The sequence below is a fragment of the Cynocephalus volans genome, chromosome 6 (genome assembly GCF_027409185.1).
Source record: "Cynocephalus volans isolate mCynVol1 chromosome 6, mCynVol1.pri, whole genome shotgun sequence".
NCBI lineage: Eukaryota > Metazoa > Chordata > Mammalia > Dermoptera > Cynocephalidae > Cynocephalus > Cynocephalus volans.
Window position 1 is genome coordinate 151,583,960 of NC_084465.1, and position 20,269 is coordinate 151,604,228.

At 35.7% G+C, this 20,269-nt stretch overlaps 1 protein-coding gene across 17 annotated transcripts in view; it reads right to left on the reverse strand.

Moving 5' to 3' along the window:
- The window catches only part of PARD3 (par-3 family cell polarity regulator), a 635,972-nt gene that overhangs the window by 369,139 nt on the left and 246,564 nt on the right, over positions 1–20,269 (reverse strand). For all 17 annotated transcript variants that reach the window (XM_063101404.1, XM_063101401.1, XM_063101396.1 and 14 more), the window contains exon 3: positions 16,245–16,425. In XM_063101404.1, coding sequence (XP_062957474.1) covers positions 16,245–16,425 — 181 coding nt within the window. The remainder of the gene's footprint in view (positions 1–16,244; positions 16,426–20,269) is intronic.

The following is a 20,269-nucleotide window of genomic DNA, read 5'->3' on the forward strand; positions in this document are numbered from 1 at the left end:
CATTGAGCCAGCAACTGCAGGCACACAGGGATGACGAAGATTTGATTATTGCTCGATAAAAACTTACATGCTAGAGAGGTACCTAAGGAGCTACAAAATAAATCAGAATACAGGACATACTCCTACATGAAACTAGAAAAACATACAGTGCTTGAGAAAACTTTTAATTCTTTAAAAGACTGGTAAATTCCCAAAAATTCACTTCTTCACAATCAAAAGAAAATAAGTTGGAATAATACAGAAAAGGCCTTTAGGTCAATGTGCTCAGGAAGATTCATTTAGAACAAGTCTTTGGTCATTTTTAAAGCTTCTATTCAAAAGAGCATTATTAGAAACGTCTAAAATACCTCAAGAGTGGGAACTGATATGAAGGGTCACAAATGAAAATTAAACTCAATACTCAACTAGCTTATGTTACAATAACGTAAGTTACAATACAACATAACTTATGCCATAATAACTTGTAATGCTTAAAAGCCAAGTAAAACCAATCACAAGGAAGAAAAGGGGGAGACTGAGAGAATACTTGAGACAGCGGAACTTCCCAACATGCTCAGTAGTCACAACTTGTACAACAATCATAGCATAAAAATCAATAATTATTATGAAAATGTTTTAATTAGGTAAAAGAGCTGAATATCAACCAATGTTGTTCCCACAGATTATTTTTATCAAGCAATCAGAATTATATAACAATGGCTAGAGTTTTATTTTTACTAACATTGCCCTGTTTTGCTCACCTAAATTAAAAGTGGTCTCAAAGAAACACTCGCAAATAAGGTGGATTGCCCCTCACTGCTCATGACTTTCCTTCCCCAAATATTTAAATTAAAATGACCAGCCCATGAATGTTCTTAGGTCAGCTGCTCATTCTCACTTGAGGAGATCACCTGATCCTGGGAGACAATGCCTTCATGTATAAAGCAAGGAAAAAAAAAAAAAAGTTTCTTCATGCTACTCTAAAATATTAAAATGTATGTAAATTGTGGGGAAAGAACAAGGGCCCCCCCAAAGATGTCCACCTCCTAATCCCTGGGACCTGTCATGTTACCTTACATGGAAAAAGGTACTTTGCTGATGTGATTGAGGTAAAGACCTTAACATGATGATATTAACCTGGGGTGCTATGGAAGAAATGTCATGTCCCCCCAAAATTCAGATTTTGAAATCCTACCTCCCAAGGTGATGGTATTAGGAGGTGGGGCCTTTTGGGAGGCTCCGTCCTCATGACTGGGATGAGCGCCCTTATACCAGAGGCTCAAGGGAGCGTGTTTGCCCCTTCCACCATGAGAGGACACAGCAAGTAGGAAACATCTATGAAAAAGCAGGACTTCAGCAACCATTGACACTGTCAGCACCTCGATTTTGCACTTCCAGCCTCCAGAAATGTGAAAAATATATAACTGTTGTTTATAAGCCACCCAGTCTAAGGTATTTTGTTATAGCAGCCCAAATGGACAAAGACACTGGGATTATCCAAGCGGGCCTGATGTGATAACATGAATCCTGAAAAGTAGAAGAGAATGAAAGAAGAAAAGAGCCAGAGAGAGATGTGACTACAGAGGATATAAGGTCCAAGAGACGTAAGGCTGCTGAGGCTGTACATGGAGGAAGGGCCATGAACCGAGGAATGCAGGTGGCCTCCAGAATCTGAACAAGACAAGAAAATGGATTCTCCCCTAGAACCTCCGTAAAGGAAGGGAGCCCTTCTGACACCTGGTTTTTAGACCAGAGAGATCCACATGAGACTCTGCCTTATAGGACTGTAATACATTTGTGTTGTTTCAAGCCACCAAGATAAACACATACACAATTTCATACACCCTGCTCTTCAAAACTGGGGCAGATAAACTATGCGTTAACTCTGATTAAGCTAATTTCCCAATTTTGAAGAGAAGAGAAAAGAAGGCAGCTCTTAGAGGAGGGTGAGAAATGAGGAGGGTAGAGCTGGTAACTTTGTGGCTGAAAAACAGACAGCCCCTGCACAACTCCGCCTACCTCCCTCCCTCCCTTACCTCCTCCTAAGCAATGCATGGTCCCCCAGGCCTTAACCGCGGATCACAGACACCAACTTAGAATTCAACGCAGTTTTGTTCTGTGATTTTTGATACATCAGTGACCCTGTTTCTGCCTCCCATTCCCAACTCCCGTACTCTGGTTACAAAAGCATGGCTATTATCAAATATTAGTAGATAGCCATACACTACTTATGCAAACTGATCACCAGCTGGTTTTTCTTGTTCTAAGTGATTAAATCTTTAGGCTGTAACATCTGTGCCAAGCAACAGAATATTCTTTTCCAATTCATTAACACAAATTCTATATTTAAAATAAATACTTCTGAAGCTGACTTAAATAACAAATTAACCAATGGATCAGCCATGACATTTTAATTAAATGTGATGATAGGTTGAGTAACCTAGCAGTACTCTGAAATGCCCTTTGCTTGCTGCTTCTTCCATATTATGATCGGTCTGAGGCTTCCCTGACTGATCCAATTGTAATTTTCCATCTTAAAACACGGGTATTATCTTTAAAAAATGATTTATTTTCCTGAATTTACATGCTACTCCTATAATCCTTCCCTATATAACCTAACTAAATATCAGCTATGTTTGTGCATATATATGTACAGGTATATGTATGTGTAATATATACGTATTTAAATTATTAGGGTACAAAGACAACAAAAGATGCTATGTGTGATATGGTGAAAAGACACCTGCAGCACAGGCAACAAGCTGTTGTGACCCTTTATTCTGTAAGTAAGAGTCAAAAAATAACAGGTAGCAGCTGCTTAATCCCTAGAACAGATAGAAAATTTGGGATGCAAAAAACTTTTTACCCCTTTTAGGTAGAACATAAACACAAAGGAAATCCATGCAGGGAATACACGGTGGAACAGAACTAACGAATAAGCAAGGTCAGTGGTCTGGACATATGAGACCCAGAGGCAGAAACAGATGCGGTAGGAGAAGCAAGATCCTCTATTCCAGAGTAAGGAAAATTCTAGATTCCATTTATCTTTAGGCGTTTCTGAATGTCAATATGACAAAAATATTTAGAATCTAAGATGTGAAAAGATCTTTATAAAAAAAACTCCTTTATTTCTGAGAAGGAAATATTAATCCTTTTTCAAATGTCCCTTGAACACACATACGCCCATGTGCACGTCCACATTCACAAGCCACACTGTGCGCACACGCTATAGCTCCCAGATTCTTTATTAAGGAGAAAAACTATTTGATGACCTGTAGGTAATGAATTGATAAACAGTTAATAAATTACTAATTTAAAAATCAATATAAATGAATTGAGTAAATTCAAAATAATATAATGAATGAATTAAAAAATTGACTTAGACTTTAAGCTTTTTTTTCTTTAAATGTAGCCCTTGCAGACAGATTACTAGTTGTCCATTCCATGGAAAAGTCAGAGGAGGTTAAAATATCAGAGAAGCATTTATCAGCATCTTGCTGCCTCTCAATCCTTCACTACTTGGGATTGACACAGTGATTCTGAGAGATGAGGGTACAGGAGACACAGAGGAGCAAAGAGAAGTGGAAGCACAAAGCCATTTCTGACATTAAAAGCAATGAAAAAATAAATAAGCAAACATATTCTCCAGAAGTAAACAAGAGACCTATATCAGGTGCAGCAAGAAGAAAAGAAAGGACTTAATCTGCCAGGCTTTCATGCTGACAAAACAGTCTGCAATACAGGTCTCTCTGTGACATGTGCTAATAGAAAAAAGAACCTAAAATGCCTGGTTGGAATGGGACATGAAAATGAAAAAGAAATCTTGTTTATTCACCAGTGTACAATCTAACCGTGTCTACTGAAACAAACATTTCATACAATTATTTTCTGTATGTTAACACACTTCTTATTGCCATTTGGAAATGGGCTTTACTGCTTTGATTTAAATTATACTTTCTTAACATGTTTATAGTTACATTGCTATTACAAATTTTCAGGTATAAGTAACTGTTTCTGCATCTGATAAACAGGTAGTATAACTGTGTAAATAAGGTATGTTCCCATACAAAGGCAAGGGTACAAGGCAAGACCTCAGTGTCAAGTAGAATACAACAGTCAAGAAAAAAGGGACCAAGGAGAGAACTGACTATACAGTGGAGAAATATTTTGGGTGAAAAGAATGAAACTGTAAAACTTTCCCCTAAGAATTCAGCAGGTTTTGAATGGTACAGAGAGCTTTGTGCACAAGGGGACCAGTTCCACATGGTTTGGGATAATTTCAAAGACAACTTCAGGTGAAATCTGTGACTCATGCCATCCTAAATGCCACATGTCAAGGTGTGGAGAAACCCCACAGGCATAACTGTCCAATAAGGCAAGTCTTTCCAAATGAAAACCAGGGCACTGTCCAAAGGATCGCCAGCTAACCAGGAGCCAATGTTTCCATCTGATTACATTGGGCAGAAAATCTACCAATGGACTGTCAGTCACTATTATTAAGGGTAAAATATTTTATTTCATATGTGCGAGGATTTTTAAATTTAAGTGCTTCACACAGATGCAATTAAATGTAAAGGCCAGATGTTCATTCTGCTTAAGGATAATTTAGAAATACTGATGCCAGATAAGAACTGCAAAGATGCTTTGACCCTAAGTCAGGTGTTTAGAAATGCCACAAATAAACCCACGAAGGGATCTTGAGGTAGAGGAAGTGTTCACACATTTCTGGCAATATTCTACTTGTCTGAAATATGAAGACCTGGACTGTAGTTATGCAACAAGCACAAAATATGTTACTATTTTACACCATTGAGCCTCAGTTTCCAAATGGTAAAAATAGGGGAGGTGGACTAGAAGTTTCCTAAGGAACTCTTACATTCAACCAAGTTATGAAAATCTTTTCCAAATGTCCCTTGTACAATACGATACACTGATAACCTCAGCGGGGAGAAACCAGGCACATGTCTAAATTTTCATGTGCTCAGTGGGAGGAAAAGGATTCCTGGGTAAAGTAAACACATATAAATGACACAGTACATTGAAAAGACAGACTATAATGTTACTTTGGAGTCTTTCAATGTAAAGACCACAGATGAAATGTTTCAGTCCAATGAAGCAAGTGATCACTTAGATTTTATTAGTGTGTTTTAAAGCCTAATATTACTTATGTTCTGGTGTGGGGAAAATATATCTTCTTCGTTTTTTTATGGATGAAACATATGAAAAGGCAAGTTTAAAAATAATTTTACAACCAAAATCACCATATGTCAATTGCTGCTTATTTAATTGGAAATCTAAAAGATAAAATATACTTCTTTGGGATACCAAATATCAATGAAAAAGAAGATTTTATTTATGGTATTTAAATGTAGTCCTCTGGAACAAACAACTTGGTTCACAGACAGTGCGCCCACTGCTGAACTGCTGTCGCCTGACAGCCTGTCTTATCTGCCAAATTGCTCATTAAGTTTGGCAATTTTCACCTGCGCCTCCAGTTTATATTTCAGCAGGGAATAAACATCAGTCTGCTTTTACCATCTTCTGCAGTGAGCTTCCAACACCCCCTTAGTAGCATAATACCCCCCTCCCCAATCTGCAATCCTCCAAACACACTCACCTTGTATACATACCGTTATTTTTAAAATGTCAATTCAGCGTCCAGCTTTGGAAGCTACCTTAGCTTAAATAAAGCAAAAATACAAGAGACAGGATATGCAAAGTACACCCTGTATTACAATACTAAGTGAGTTGACCAAAAATTTACTTAATTTTTTAACTCAAAAATAGAACACATAAGCCACATGGATTTAACTTTTTTAAAAAATGTTCATTTCAGAGAGTATTTCTGAGTGGGCACAGGCGTAAGGAAAGCAGAGGATTCCTCTTCCAGTTGGATCTGACCCATCCAACCTTTGTTACAGGTCTGAGAGTACTCCAATTTATAAATAAACAATAGAGGTAACGTGGCAACCAGAACAAAGAAGTAGCTGAGCACACTACTCGGCTCAGCCTCTGCCTGATTTCACTGACCCCCGCACCAATGAGCACTGTGACATTCAGAGGCAGGTCAATACAAAAATAAATAAATACAAAAAGAGATTCTTGGTGGGCAAAAAGCAGCAAAGATATAAAACAAAACGTCTGAAACCCCATAAAACAACTTCTGATGGAATACTGTTTTTCATTTTGCAGAAGTAAAATATTCACCACCAACCCTGCAATTAGCTAGAAAATTACAATAATTACAGCAATTTTGTATCCCATCTCCAATCCAATTAATAGATATATGACCTTGTCAACATGTAATAATCAGATTGCATCTACAACAAAACTGGATGGGTTTTATACGCTGAATAGAACTTGCACAGTAAGAAGGTAATTATTTGAAATACTGAGAATACCATTTGTATGCCATGATCCACTTCACAAGTTAAAAGGAAATACAATAGGAATATTATTTCTATTTTCAATATATATTTAAATCAGATCCGAAAAGTAGTATTCTAATACCAATAATGATAAGAAGATAGATCTCTAAACCAAAGAATTCAAACCTTCTAGGAAGACAAAATAGATCTGTACGCTCGGGTTAAAAAAAAAAAAAAAAAAAAAAAACAGATCAGGTAGGGGAAGGAGATGCTAACTTTATGACACAATCTTTCTGTAACAACTATTACTGTTTCTTTAAGTTCTGAAAGTTAGGACGTTGGTAAAATCTTACCAACTGGCTAAACAACACCATTTCAGAAACATTTGCCAAGGAATGGATAAAAATTAAAATTAACATAGCTTAGAAAAAGTTAAAAATGTTAAAGTACTTAAAAGATAGTAAAACGAAATATAATAAGTAAGGTACTTTCTTTCCCAAAATTTTTATAGCAATAATATTTCCAAAAGTTTTACCATCGCGAGAGAATATGCCATTTCCCAAAGAAACTTGAATCTTCAATCTGGATCTTCCAGAAGAGATATTAAGAAATCGGAATGCTGGGATGAAAAGGATTCCTGTCACACTCTAAAACCAGACTTCCACCACATATCTGACCTCCATAAAAAGTCACTGAGAATCTTAAAAAAAGAAGAAAAAGAAAAAAATCACTAGACTTGGACTCAATGATTCGCACATGAACTGTGTGTCTCTGAATACTTTAGGTCTCTCTAAGCCTGATGTGTTAATATTAAAAACAGAGATAGTTAAACACATATCACAGAAGTGGTTCCAATGTGACCCTAGATGAAAGTGCTCCACCCCACCTACCTAAAGGGACAGTTGTGTACCATTCAAGAATCCATGTCCTAGTTTCTTGGGCTCAGTAAACATCCACAAGAAGTGCATCTGCACTCAAGAGACATCGTCATTGTCATCACCATCCTACAGCCTTCTGCTAATCAAGTGCTTGTCATGTGTCACACACCATGTCAGGGCTTTAATCATTATCTCCTTATTTCTCACAACAACCCTGAGGTGGTACTCAGAGATGACGGAACTGAGGCTGAAAGAGATTACTGTGCTTCCTTCTGGTGTTCAAGCTGATGTGACATTGTGCATTTTCTGCATCATGAATACTCTATTCTAGAAAGAAGTATCTGCACAGTAAGCTCATGGTAAAAACATAAAACCCAATATATTCCCACCCAAACTTATCAAAGTCTGAGTGAAAGGGAAGAAAAAAAAAGAAAAAAAAAAAACCCTAACATTTATGTAAAATATTTGGTATCCAGTCTTCTTTAGATGGAGCATGCATGCCCAGGAGGATGTAAAGACCTTCCAAGAAATACATGGAAACACCAACATTTTAAGGGATTCGATGTCAAAATCTTCACATTCCAATGTTCCATTGGCCTGAAAACAAAGGAGTCAAGATATAATGCTGTTTCTTCCTACCCATTTCTCCATTGTCAATAGCCCCAAGGCCAACATGTCCATGAGGCACAGGAGACACAGTGCCCAGGGCCCACAATACTTTTAGGAGCCCACAACAATGTCTTCATTTTTTTTCTCATATCATCAGAAGAAAATGATACTTTTAGGACCCATGAATATCTATTAAAATTGCATAAAACAAAAATTAAAATATTGAAATATTTAAAGTTCTATCAAATATTTTATTAAAATATTAATTTTATTACTAATATGATGATGCGAGAGGCTCATGGAGGCCAAAGTGCCTAGAATCTAGAAAAGGCAGGCATAGTGGTACCCCGAACAGTTCTTCTCCTACTTTACAATATTGAAAATATATACTTTTGCAGGTGGGAACACACACACACACACACACACACACACACACACACACACACACATTTTGAAAATCAGAAAACAAAAAACAAGTATCACCTATCCTGACTCTTACAACTGATGCAATGTACAACTGCACATAAAAACTTCCAGGATGACAAATAAAACACATTTTGATACAGTGGCCTTGAATATAAGAAAGTAAATGGCTCTGGGTATCAAATCCTTTTGCCACTCAACTAGTTTCTAGCTCATTTCTTTCAACAAAAAGAAGGACACCAGAAGCCAGTTGTCTGCCCACTGAAGTATCAATAAAAATAGTTTTTATGAAGGATTACTGACTGATGTTTAGCGTTTAATTTGGAAGTAGTTAGTAGAACTGGGTAATACTGGTATAACAAAACTCTATCTATTCCCTATCTATACCTTATCTATTCCCTAAGCTGCTTTCAGCTTAGGATCAGCCAGACAGAGCCACATAGGTAACCCTACACAATCACACACACAGCAAGACCCTCTCTTCTAGTCAGCCTACCTACAGCTCCCCTATGCAACAGCTTCCAATTAGGGCACACCTGAAGCTTTCCTCTCTCCATTGTAAAGCTAACCTCACTCCTCTGCCTGCCTGGGAGCATCTGCCAAACATAAGCCATGGTGGCTGGCTCCCTTGTTACAGCAAGCTCTGAATAAATAGCCTTTACATGTTCTCATTTGTATGGTCTTCATTTATTTCCACATTAAAAAAGCAAAATTTGTTACACAGTTGTATGTTTATGCTATTTTGATAAATTATATACTCAAAATGATAACATGGTATGCTTAAATTTTACAGAAAATCTAGAAGAGTTAAATTTTAATTTCTTTTGTTGCAAAGAAATATGAAAAGATAACCTATAAAAGATATTCAAGACTAAGAAATACATTGAGTAATAAATTCTGTGCTATATACAACTGATTTTCATGAAGGGCACCAAAAGTATTCACTGGGGAAAGAAGAGTCTCTTTAATAAATGGTGCTGAGAAAACTGGTTATCCGTATGCAGAAGAATGAAACTAGACTCCTATCTCTCACCATACACAAAAATCAACTCAATATGAATTAAAGACTTAAATGTAAGACCCAAAATTATGAAACTACTAAAAAAACCAAAAACAAACAAATAAGAAAAAAACAGGGGAAATACTTCAGGACTTTGGTCTGGGCAAAGACTTTCTCAACCTCAAAAGCACAATCAACAAAAGCGAAAACAGACAAATGGAATGATATCAAACTGAAAACCTTCTGCACAGAAAAGGAAACAATCAACAGAATGAGGAGACAATCTGAAGAATGGAAGAAAATATTTGCAAACTACATACCCAACAAGGGATTAATATCCAGATTATATAAGAAACTCAACAGCAACAAAAAAAAATCTGCTCAAAAAAATGGGCAAATGAGCTGAATAGACAGTTCTCAAAAGAAGACATACCAATGGCCAACAGGTATTTTAAAAAACTGCTCAACATCACTAATCATCAGGGAAATACAAATCAAAACCACAATGAGATATCACCTCATTCCAATTACAATGGCTATTATCAAAGAGAAAATAACAAATGCTGACAAGGATGAATAGAAAGGGGAACGGTTTGTACACTGTCAGTGAGAATGAAAATTAATATAACCATTATAGAAAACAGTATGGAGATTTCTCAAAAATTAAAAAAAAATAAAACTACCACGTGACCCCGCAATCCTACTACTGGGTACACATCTAAAGGAAAGGAAATTAGGATACCAAAGAGATATTTGCACATCCTCGTTTACTGCAGCATTATTCACTACAGCCAAGGTACCGGAATCAACCTAAGTGCCCATCAGCAGATGAATGGATAAAGAAAATGTGGTATATCTACACAATGGAATACTATTCAGCCACAAAAAGAACAATGTCCAGTCATTTGCAACAACATGGATGAACCTGGAGGACACTGTGTTAAGTGAACTAAGCCAGGAACAGAAAGAGAAATACCTCATGTTCTCACTCATATGTGCAATCTAAAAATGCTGATCACACAGAAGTAGAGAGTAGAATGGTTGTTACCAGAGGCTGGAAAGGGTAGGGAGGGAAGGAGGATAGTAACAGGTTGGGATTAGTGAGAGTTGGTTAACAGATACAAAATTACAACGAGATAGGAAGAATAAGACCTAGAGTTCTTATAGCACGGTAGGGGTGACTATAACTAACAACTTGCTGTATACTTTCAATTAGCTAGAAGAGAGGATTTTGAATGTTCCTAACACAGAGAAATGATAAATGTTTGAGGTGACGGATATGTTGATTGACCTCATTTGATCTTTACACATTGCATTCATGTATTAAAATATCACACAGCACCCCATAAATATGTACAATTTTAGAAAATTGAAAAATAAAAACCAAACAAAAAAAAACATTCTGGGCTGTAACCCATTCCCCACTTCCCCAGACTGTATTATTTTGAAGTAAATTCCAGATACATCATTTCAACTCTAAATAGTTCAGCAGATATTACTAAAAGATAAAGCTCTTAAAAAGAATTTCAATAACATTATCACACCTAAAGAAATAATAATTCCCAAATATCAAATACCCAATTAATGTCCAACTCACCCAACATATAAATGTCATTCTTTTTTTAAAGCTTCATTTTAATCAGGATTTAAATAAGATCCATACATTATGATTGGATGATATGTCTCTTAAAAGTCCCTATTAACCTATAAATTCCCTCTCCATTCCCCACTCTGCCCATGACTGATTTATTAAAGACCTGCGTCATTTGTCATACAGTTCCTCGTAGTCTGGATTTGGCTGATTGCATTCCCATGGTGTTAACATGCTTCTGAATGCTCTGTATTTCCTGTAAATTGGCAGTTGGATCTAGATATATGATCACATTCAAGACTAATTTGTTTTGTCAAGACTACTTCATAGGTTTCTTCCATCAGGAGGCATAAAATGCTTGGTGGTCTCTCCTTAATTTATTACTTTTTTATGTTAGCAGTGATTAATGATTGTCTTAGTCTGTTTTGTGCTGCTATAACATAATACCTGAGACTGGGCAATTTCTACAGAACAGAAATTCATTTTCTCACAGTTCTGGAGGCTGGGAAGTCCAAGATCAAGCATCTGCTGTGGGCCTTCTTACTGCGTCCTCACATGGTGTGAGGCAGAAGGGAAAGAGAAGATGAATGTTCTGCCCTCACATGGCAGAAGAGTTAAAAAGAGTGAACCCTCTTCCCTTAAGCCCTTTTTTTATAGCTAATGCTGCTTTCCATTCATGAGGGCAGAGCCCTTATTATCTAAACACCTCCCATTAGGCCCCCACCTCCCAACACTGTTGCATTGGGAATTAACTTTCCAACACATGAATTTTGGGGGACACATTCAGACCACAGCAATGATCAACACCTAGATCCATTATTTCATCAGGAGTTACAAAATAGTAATATTCTAATTCTATCATTACTTTTTCATTTATTAGCTGGAATAGTTATATAAAAAGAAACTTACCCCTCATCTATGACTTTGGTTATTCAGTGATAACTTTCTTATAGGAAAAGCACTGTAGATAACATTCTTTCTTTCCTCTACCAGTTTTCCAAATAAAATTTGGTTTGCTATCATTTTTTAGCTTGCTTATTTATTTATTATCATTATCAATTTGTAAATTTATTGCTGTTACCATCCTTACTGATGTCCCAATTTTCCCATCTTTGGCCAGCAAGAACTTCATGTTGGCTCCATGACACTTTAATACAATCCTAGTAATCGTTCGTAGCTTCCTTATTTTCCGACATGTCAGGATGGTCCAGGACCATCTCATGCACTTCCTGTTCAGACGTGAATTCAGCCATTTCTCCATGGAGCTCAGATCCCTTTTAATGGGAAATGCTATTTCCAGAGCATACTCTAGATATGAGAAATGCTCAGTTACAGGGCTGGTTGGTTACTGATTCCAGACCTTTCCAGTGAACACATACACATTCCCTTCACTTTTTTTTTTTTTTTTTTGTAAGAAAACATATCATTAATTCATTGGCATGTCGTCTTCAAATTGAGGACTATGGGATTTTTGTTTATTCTCTTCCAACTTACATCTGTATCCTTTTTCTTCTATACAGAATTAAATTCTATACAGCAATTAAAATATAATTCTTCATTTGCTTCTTCCCATAACCCCTACCCAGCAATCTAGAATTAACAGTACCAACATTACCAAAACAGTTTTAGGGTTCTCGTTTGTTTGGAAGTTTTCTCTTTCCTTAAGATACATTTTCCTATGGTTGTACAAATTACTGTGTTTTAAAGTTACTTGAAATAGTTACTCTTGTTATGTTTGGGCCATCAACTTACATACTTCTGCTTAGGTGTTTCATATGAATTTTTTAAGAATTAAGAACTACTATTTATTAACATTTTATTACGCATAATATTAATACTATTCATTAAGAACTTTTAAAAATTAAATTTGCCTATTTTATAATTATGTAAATTATAATATGATTCCAACATCAAATATACAAAACAAGGTAGATAAGTCAAACTTCTTTTCAATTTCCTCCATCCTAATCTCTACCTTACCCTTAGGTACCTATTTTTTATAGTTATCCTACCTTATTTTATTTATTTAACATAAGAAGCTTTTAAATAAATAGTCTTTCACTCTCTGGTTTATTTTATTTACTCTGTCGTTTCTTAAAACCCATTTTTTAGTATATAGAAAAGTTTATATTTTTGTTCTTATAATTATATTTATACTCATATTTTTGTGTAATACCACCCATAGTCTCCTCTTTTTTTCTTTTGTTATTGTCCATTAGTTACTTCCTATGAACAATATTGTTATTAGCTAGTAATCATGTCTTTGCCCTTTACTTTAAGGGTATTATTCAGGATATTGTCCAATATACTGGAATTAAGAAAATTTTTCTCTCAAGTTTCAGGAAATGGCTACTTTGCAAAGACAATGATTCATTTATTTCAGGGTTTCTAATCTTGTCACTATTGTCATTGGGCTGGATAGTCCTTTGATGTGGGGGACTGTCCCGTGCTTGTAGGATGTTTAGCAGTATCCTTAGCCTCTACTACATGCCAGTAGCAGCCCCCCACCTCCACCAGTTGTAACAACCAAAAATATCTCCAGACATTGCCAAATGTCCCTTAGGACATTTTCAATGTCCCCAATGAAAACCACAGATTTAACTAAATCAGAGTCCCCTTTTTGTATGTACTACAAAAAAGCTCAAGCTCAAATAAATGGCAACTTCTAAAAAAACATAAAAAGACCTCAAGATGAGAATTCTGTGTAATAAACCCACCCAAACATTATCTTAATACCCAAATTTAATATCTACTATTTGATTGATTTTTAAAAAGTATACCCTACATACTTTTCACAGCTTTCATTAATTCCTTTTGGAACAAAGAGGAGGAGTAGAATTATTCCTTGGAAAACATAGGGAAGTTATCACTCCTTGAAGTTAGAAGTTAATTTATCTGAAATCCTTTACCAATCATTCCCCTAGTTACAGTTGTTTATCCTCAATTGAAAAAAAATCTCTACATATTGTTGGCTTCTTTATTTTCATATGTGTAAATAAGAAAGACTAGCAAAAATAGCTCCCTGATAGCAGAGACTAGGACTTATTAGTACAACTCTGGACTCATCGCATAGCACAACGCCTGGCTGGCACAGACGAGCTCAAGTTTTATGTCTGAATGAATGTTATTAATACAGTATGAAAAACCATCTTAATAGACAGATGACTCATGTGGAATGGGTAACTTTTAGACAGTCACAAACCTTATATATAGTAGATGCTTAACATGTACTTACTCAACGCCTGCCAAGGACATAAAATCTAAACAACCTTAGCATATAAAAATCAGAGCAAGAAAAGTAAGATTTGCATATTCTCCCACTGGTGGCTGCAAGACAACACATATGCTTCAAATATAACTTCTTTTTCTCAGTAAAAACAAGATAAGAGAGATATTTTGGGTTGAAAACAGCATTTAAATTTTAACACATAGGGCCAGCCAAATGTGGTGGTTGTTTTAGAAATTTGTTGAGTCCAGAGGAGTGAAAAGATAAAAATTGACGGAAAGCATGCCATTCAAGTTTTTCTTTACATAAACACAGGACTTACCTTTCCTCCAACATTTTTTATGGCAAGGCTAAATTAAAGGGGCACCTTGCTTTAGAAAACACACAAATACAACACTATAACAACAGCAGAACAAAAAGTTCTGTATGAGGGTATTTCAAAAAGCTCATGGAAAAATAGAATTAAAAGAATATGAGTCTTTTCATGAACTTTTTGAAGTACCCTCATATTTAAGTACATATATTAGGGTGTACTTACTCACATAAAGACACGATTTTCTAAACTTCAGGTTCCTGAATACCTGTACTATTATTTCATTAGAATTTTCTTTAAGTCAAATTTAGCAATCTACTTTTTATAGGCAGGCTCATTCCAAGTAGATATCCATTAAATCACGGGCTTAATGAGCTAATGCATAATGAAAGACACTAGGGTAGCCTGTATACCACCTACATGTCACCTTGTACAACATGCATGGCTGATGCCTCGTCTTTTGAGAAACACTGCCCAAAGTAAATCAAACATAAGACGTTTTAAATAGTATATTCATGCAGAAATCAAACGTTATTTCCAAAAAATTAGTTTAAAATATATTTTGCTTACACATGTGTACAAACAACTTACAGCAGCTGTTTCACTCCAGCTTCCTTGGAAACATTTTTCATTGTACCTGGATTTCATCTCCAATAATAGAAAGTAGCTGTAAGAAGTGGCTACTATCGCTCTGCACACATATAATCCTTCAGGGCATCACTTACATAGCCCATGTTGCAATGTACCTTCTAAAGCTCTTCACCTCTATCTGGCATACTTTCCCTGTGGTTTCTGATTTGTTAACCAGTAAATTGATATTCTTTCCTTGTTCTCATATATACCTTCAAGGACAGTGGAAGCAGAGGTAGTTTATAAACATCTGGAAGCAAATTGCCAAAAGGCTATCAATTGCTACCAATGAAAAAAAATGGGAATAAGCATGCATTTTAGAAGAATAAACTATGCATTCTAAATATTATCTACCTATATTCTACATGCTGTTTTTATATATTATATATTATTATATATTATCCATTTATATATGAAGATCTACTACAGACTATCCATCAGTAAACCCACACAAACCAAATTTTCTACTTGAAAAACTCAGTATTTCTGCATAGATGTGCCTAAAGGATAAATGATCTTTAAACTGAAAAATTACATGAAATGGACCTTTTTACTCTCAACAGCTGCTCAATTATAAGATCATATAATTATAAACACTAAACATTATTTCTAGCAAAAATGCCTCACTTTTCTAAGTAAACCTTCCAGAAATGGCAACCAGAATCCTTCAAGCAAGTGACCTGGAACTCGAGTACTTTGGCCCTAGGATTCCTAATTAGACTCACCATGTCTTACATTCCCTCTCCTTAAGATGGCATTCTAACAGCAGCTCTTCCAGAACCCTGAAGATAACTTTGGCCTTAAGGTCTCTTCCTCCCCAGCTCTTCAGATAAAGTTCACATAATACAAATAATGGTTGTAACTGAGCTGAATGCCAATCAATAATGCCATGTTTTGTATCAATACTATTCAATTCTCTTTGTTCTAGCACTCACATGAAATATACGGAAAGGAAAATCCAGGTAATTTAACTTGAACTATTATCCTTATTTACCTTTAGTGGGCAATTAAAAGTCTACTAGCCTAAAATTAACGTAAGCCCAATCTACTAAAATATAAAGAACTGCCTACTTTTCTTGCAAAAGATATTTGCCCAGGTTCTAAACATAATCAGTTTTTGATAAAAACAGACAATGAATTCCATTCACAGGAGCATGGATGGATAACAAAAGTTGGCATTCCTGTAAATTAAGATGAAATGTGCAGAGAAAAAGAGCTTTCACTTACTTGCACGAAGGACTGAAGGTGTGACCTCAATTTCACTTGTTGCTTGATAAGGCTGAAAGGCTGAGACATTGCTGGTGCCAAGCTCACTGCCAAATATCTCTGGACTCTGGGTACCTGTGGAGCTGGCACTGGTGCCATCGCCTCCATGATGCGGATCTTGCTCATCAAACACTGCTACCAGCTAGAAACGACAGGTAAATTTGCAGTTATAAATAAAATCATTTAAATTACTACCAAAAATGTATGCCATTTTCATATAAATACACAGTGGAAAAATACTGATATTAATGCACCCAGAAATATTAAGTTTTAGAAAGCAAACCTGCAAAGAAATAATGTTTCCCTGAATTTAGATGCTTTACTTTTATATTTCTAAGTTGTACATTTCACATACAAAATTCTATGGGTGAAAAATAATAAAGCTGTTTAATATCTCAGAATGCTAAAACAGGGATGAATTTAAATCTTTTTTATATATCATATATATTGTTAAATGGAAAGGAAACATGCAAAAGAGTGCATTTACGTATGTGTGTACATATGTATACCTGAACATGTATTAATGCACACATACACACAGTATAAGCTACCCTTATAAGGAAGAAGGGGATATTAAAAACTGTACACATGTCTGCTCATCTGTGCATAAGAAATATAGAAAGGATAAAAGAGAAACTGAGTAAATGGGTTATGGAAAGGAGTAAATAGCAATAGGGTTGAAAGCAACAGGGAATGGGAACAGACAGTGGAAATAATGGGGAAGTGACACTTTTCTGAGCTTATTTTTCTGTACAGCTCTGATTTTTAGAAACACAGTAACAATTCAATTACCTAAAACAGAAATAAATAATTGAAATCCTCTGGGATGGCAAGGTGAGGCAGGAAGCACCAGAGGAATCCAAAATGGCACACAAACAAATGAACCTAATTGTATTACAAATGAAGATTATGACCACACCAGAGGGGATAGGGGAGAAAAGAATTAGCCTAAGTAGCTTTGGAAAACTGTGCCTTCACCATGTAACGTAAAGCCAAAGACAAAGAGAATGGTCACACAGATATTATATTCTAGTTAGTGAATTTGTTTATCACAAGCATATACAAGGGTACTTCAGAAAGTTCATAGAAAAATAGAATTAAAAGATAATATAATCTTTCCACGAGCTTTTTGAAGTATGGTCTAGCAATTCTCAATCTACTATATACACACACCAGGAATAAACAAAAAAGTGAAAATATTTTGGATAATGAAAGCCAATGTTCTCACTGTCAGAAACAGAAGTTACAAAAATAAGGAAATGCTAGACCAAACTCTGTGGTATTAGATTTAAATCAGCAGCATCAGTATGAAGCCAAGGTTTTTATCAGTAGTAGTTAGGCAGGTACACAGACAGATAGAATAGATGAATGTTAATGCATATATGGTAATATATGTACAAACATATTTCCTCGCTCTGTCCATCAAGAGGTCCTAGAAGCGATGAAATCCCAGTACCAATGGGCATACCCAGTGCCCAGATCCTAGTTTCTAACACTGTTCTCCAGTAAATGAACCTGGGCTCCTTGGGAAAATGGTTGATTTTAGGGTGAGGACAGGGAAAACACATGATGAGCCTACAACACCTTGTGATGCTAAAAAGTAAGTAAATATATACTCAAAAATGACTGAGGCATCTCACAGGGAAAACAGCTGCCAACCTGAAGGACTCACAATGGCCAAAGCTGAGACAACTTGTAAACAAAATAAACAATGCCAGCATTGGATTATAACCCAAAGAATAAACTAAATACCATAAGTCTATAAATGATACAAATAAATAATTGAAGAAATGGTGGAGAATGGACAGCTCTTCCCTACTATAGCATTCCAAATAATAAATACAGAAGGAATGATGGAAATAGAAATCATCATTAGGCAACCTCCACAGTAATCATTGTTACAGGGAAGATCTACCCATGGATGCTAAAATTGATGGGTGAGAATATGATGAGGATGTTTGCATATCTCAAAATGTCTCCCCGTAAGATACGTTTTAACTAAAAAGGGAAAAATAGTTTCTTTGCAATGAAGAAACTTGGAGACACCACTTTACCAAGGATAACATCACCAGTAATAATATGCTAGCCAGTTTGCTCAGCTGGTTAGAGTGCCACCTTGTAACGCCAAGGACAAGGGTTCGGATCCCTGTACCAGCCAGCCGCCCCCCCCCCCAAAAAAATCACCAGTAATAAGACATGTCAGCATCATGTACCATCAGATAAAATGCCCTGAGAAGTATATAACATTACTTCTGTTATTCCTGCCAAAAATGTATAACTTCAATCTAATCATGAGGAAACATCAGACAAACCCAAATTGAGGCACTTTCTACAAAATAAATAGTATCCTTTAAAAGTATCAAGGTCATGAAAGTAGAAGGAAAAAAAATGATGAAAATGTATAAATTGGAGGAGACTGAGAAAAAATGAGAACTACACGCAATGTAAGGTCTTGGACTGGATCCCAGACCAGAAAAAGAACATTAGTGAAAAAGAGGCAAAGTTCAAACGAGCTCTGTAGATTAGCTGACAGTACTGACTCAGGATTAGTTTCTTGCTTTTGTTAATTATACTATGATTCTGTAGGATGTTAACATTAGGGACAGATGAAGGACATATAGAAACATTATTTCCAACCTCTTTGAAGTATAAGATTATTTCAATTAAAAATTTTAAAATGTTACAATACAGTATTACAAAAAACATAAAGATAAAAATTTATTTTATTTCTTTTTATAGCTAATATAGTTATTAAAACACTAATACACTTCTTAAAAATCCCAAAAAGTAATAAGGTTCCGGGGAGCAGCAATGGCTGTCGCCTTGGTCATTCACCCTACAATCCCATGCCTAGCAACTAAGTTTGGCTTTCCAAGGAAAGAAGAACCATAGCTACAGACAAAATGATCCACCTCTTCCGCCAGCAAGCCAAGCTTTTTCAATGCCAATACTCCTATCAGTTAAGGGACAGTAAGATAAATTTACAGAATATAAGCAGTATTTATAATTACAATCCTCATTTCATAGTTTTATCATTTTGAACAAATGCTGTTTCCATGAACACTTACATATCATCAATCAATTCATGAAACAACAAAGAAAACCATTATAAGGTCATAGAGACATGTAGATAAACAGGAAGCTCAGAACCCTGCTGTGGTATAATATATAATTAGCTGATTAATCTTGGAGAGAGGCTAAGTGGCAAGAAGAAATCAAAGTAGGATGAAGAGTTGGGCCACTCAACCTTATGACAAGCAACAGAAGTGGGAAAAGAAATCCTGAACAGTTACAAAAAATGGGAAGATGTTTCTAAGTATACACCAAAGTTTCCATATACAGTAACAAAATCAGCTTGTTTATTTGATACTGCCTGGCAGGTGTCTCCCCTGTATTAGTAGATGTATGTTCCTCTAGATCACGTATGAGCAAACTTTTTCTGAAAAGGGCTAGATAGTAAATATTTTTGGAGCTGTGATCCAAATCGTCTTTCACTATTCTACTCTGCCACTGTAGCATGCAAGTACCACAGGCAGTACGTAAACAAATGAACGTGGCTATACTTAAATAAAACTTCACTTACAAAAGCAGGCAGCGGGCCAAATTTCACCCATGGGCCATAGTTTGATGACCCTGCAGTAGATCACCCATCTTCTAGTAACACGATTTAAAATGTTCAATTTGGGAACTAAAACTAAAAGTCAAGGTACCTTTGTAACCCTGACAAGCCAAAACTATCCATTTCAAGCTCTTCATCAGGATTTGGATTTCTGTACTTAATTTTAATGTCATCATACTTTTCACGAGGTATGTGGCTTATTATGTGTTTTGAAGATATTAAGTTTTGACATTTTGGTGCTTAATTGGAAGCAAATGAAATTCAAGTTTTCTTATTAACTTTTCACAATGATGTGTTCTCTCAAGAACCAAGTCCTTTCTGCAAACTGAAAATGGAGATTGAAAATGACAAAGAACGAGTCTTTAAA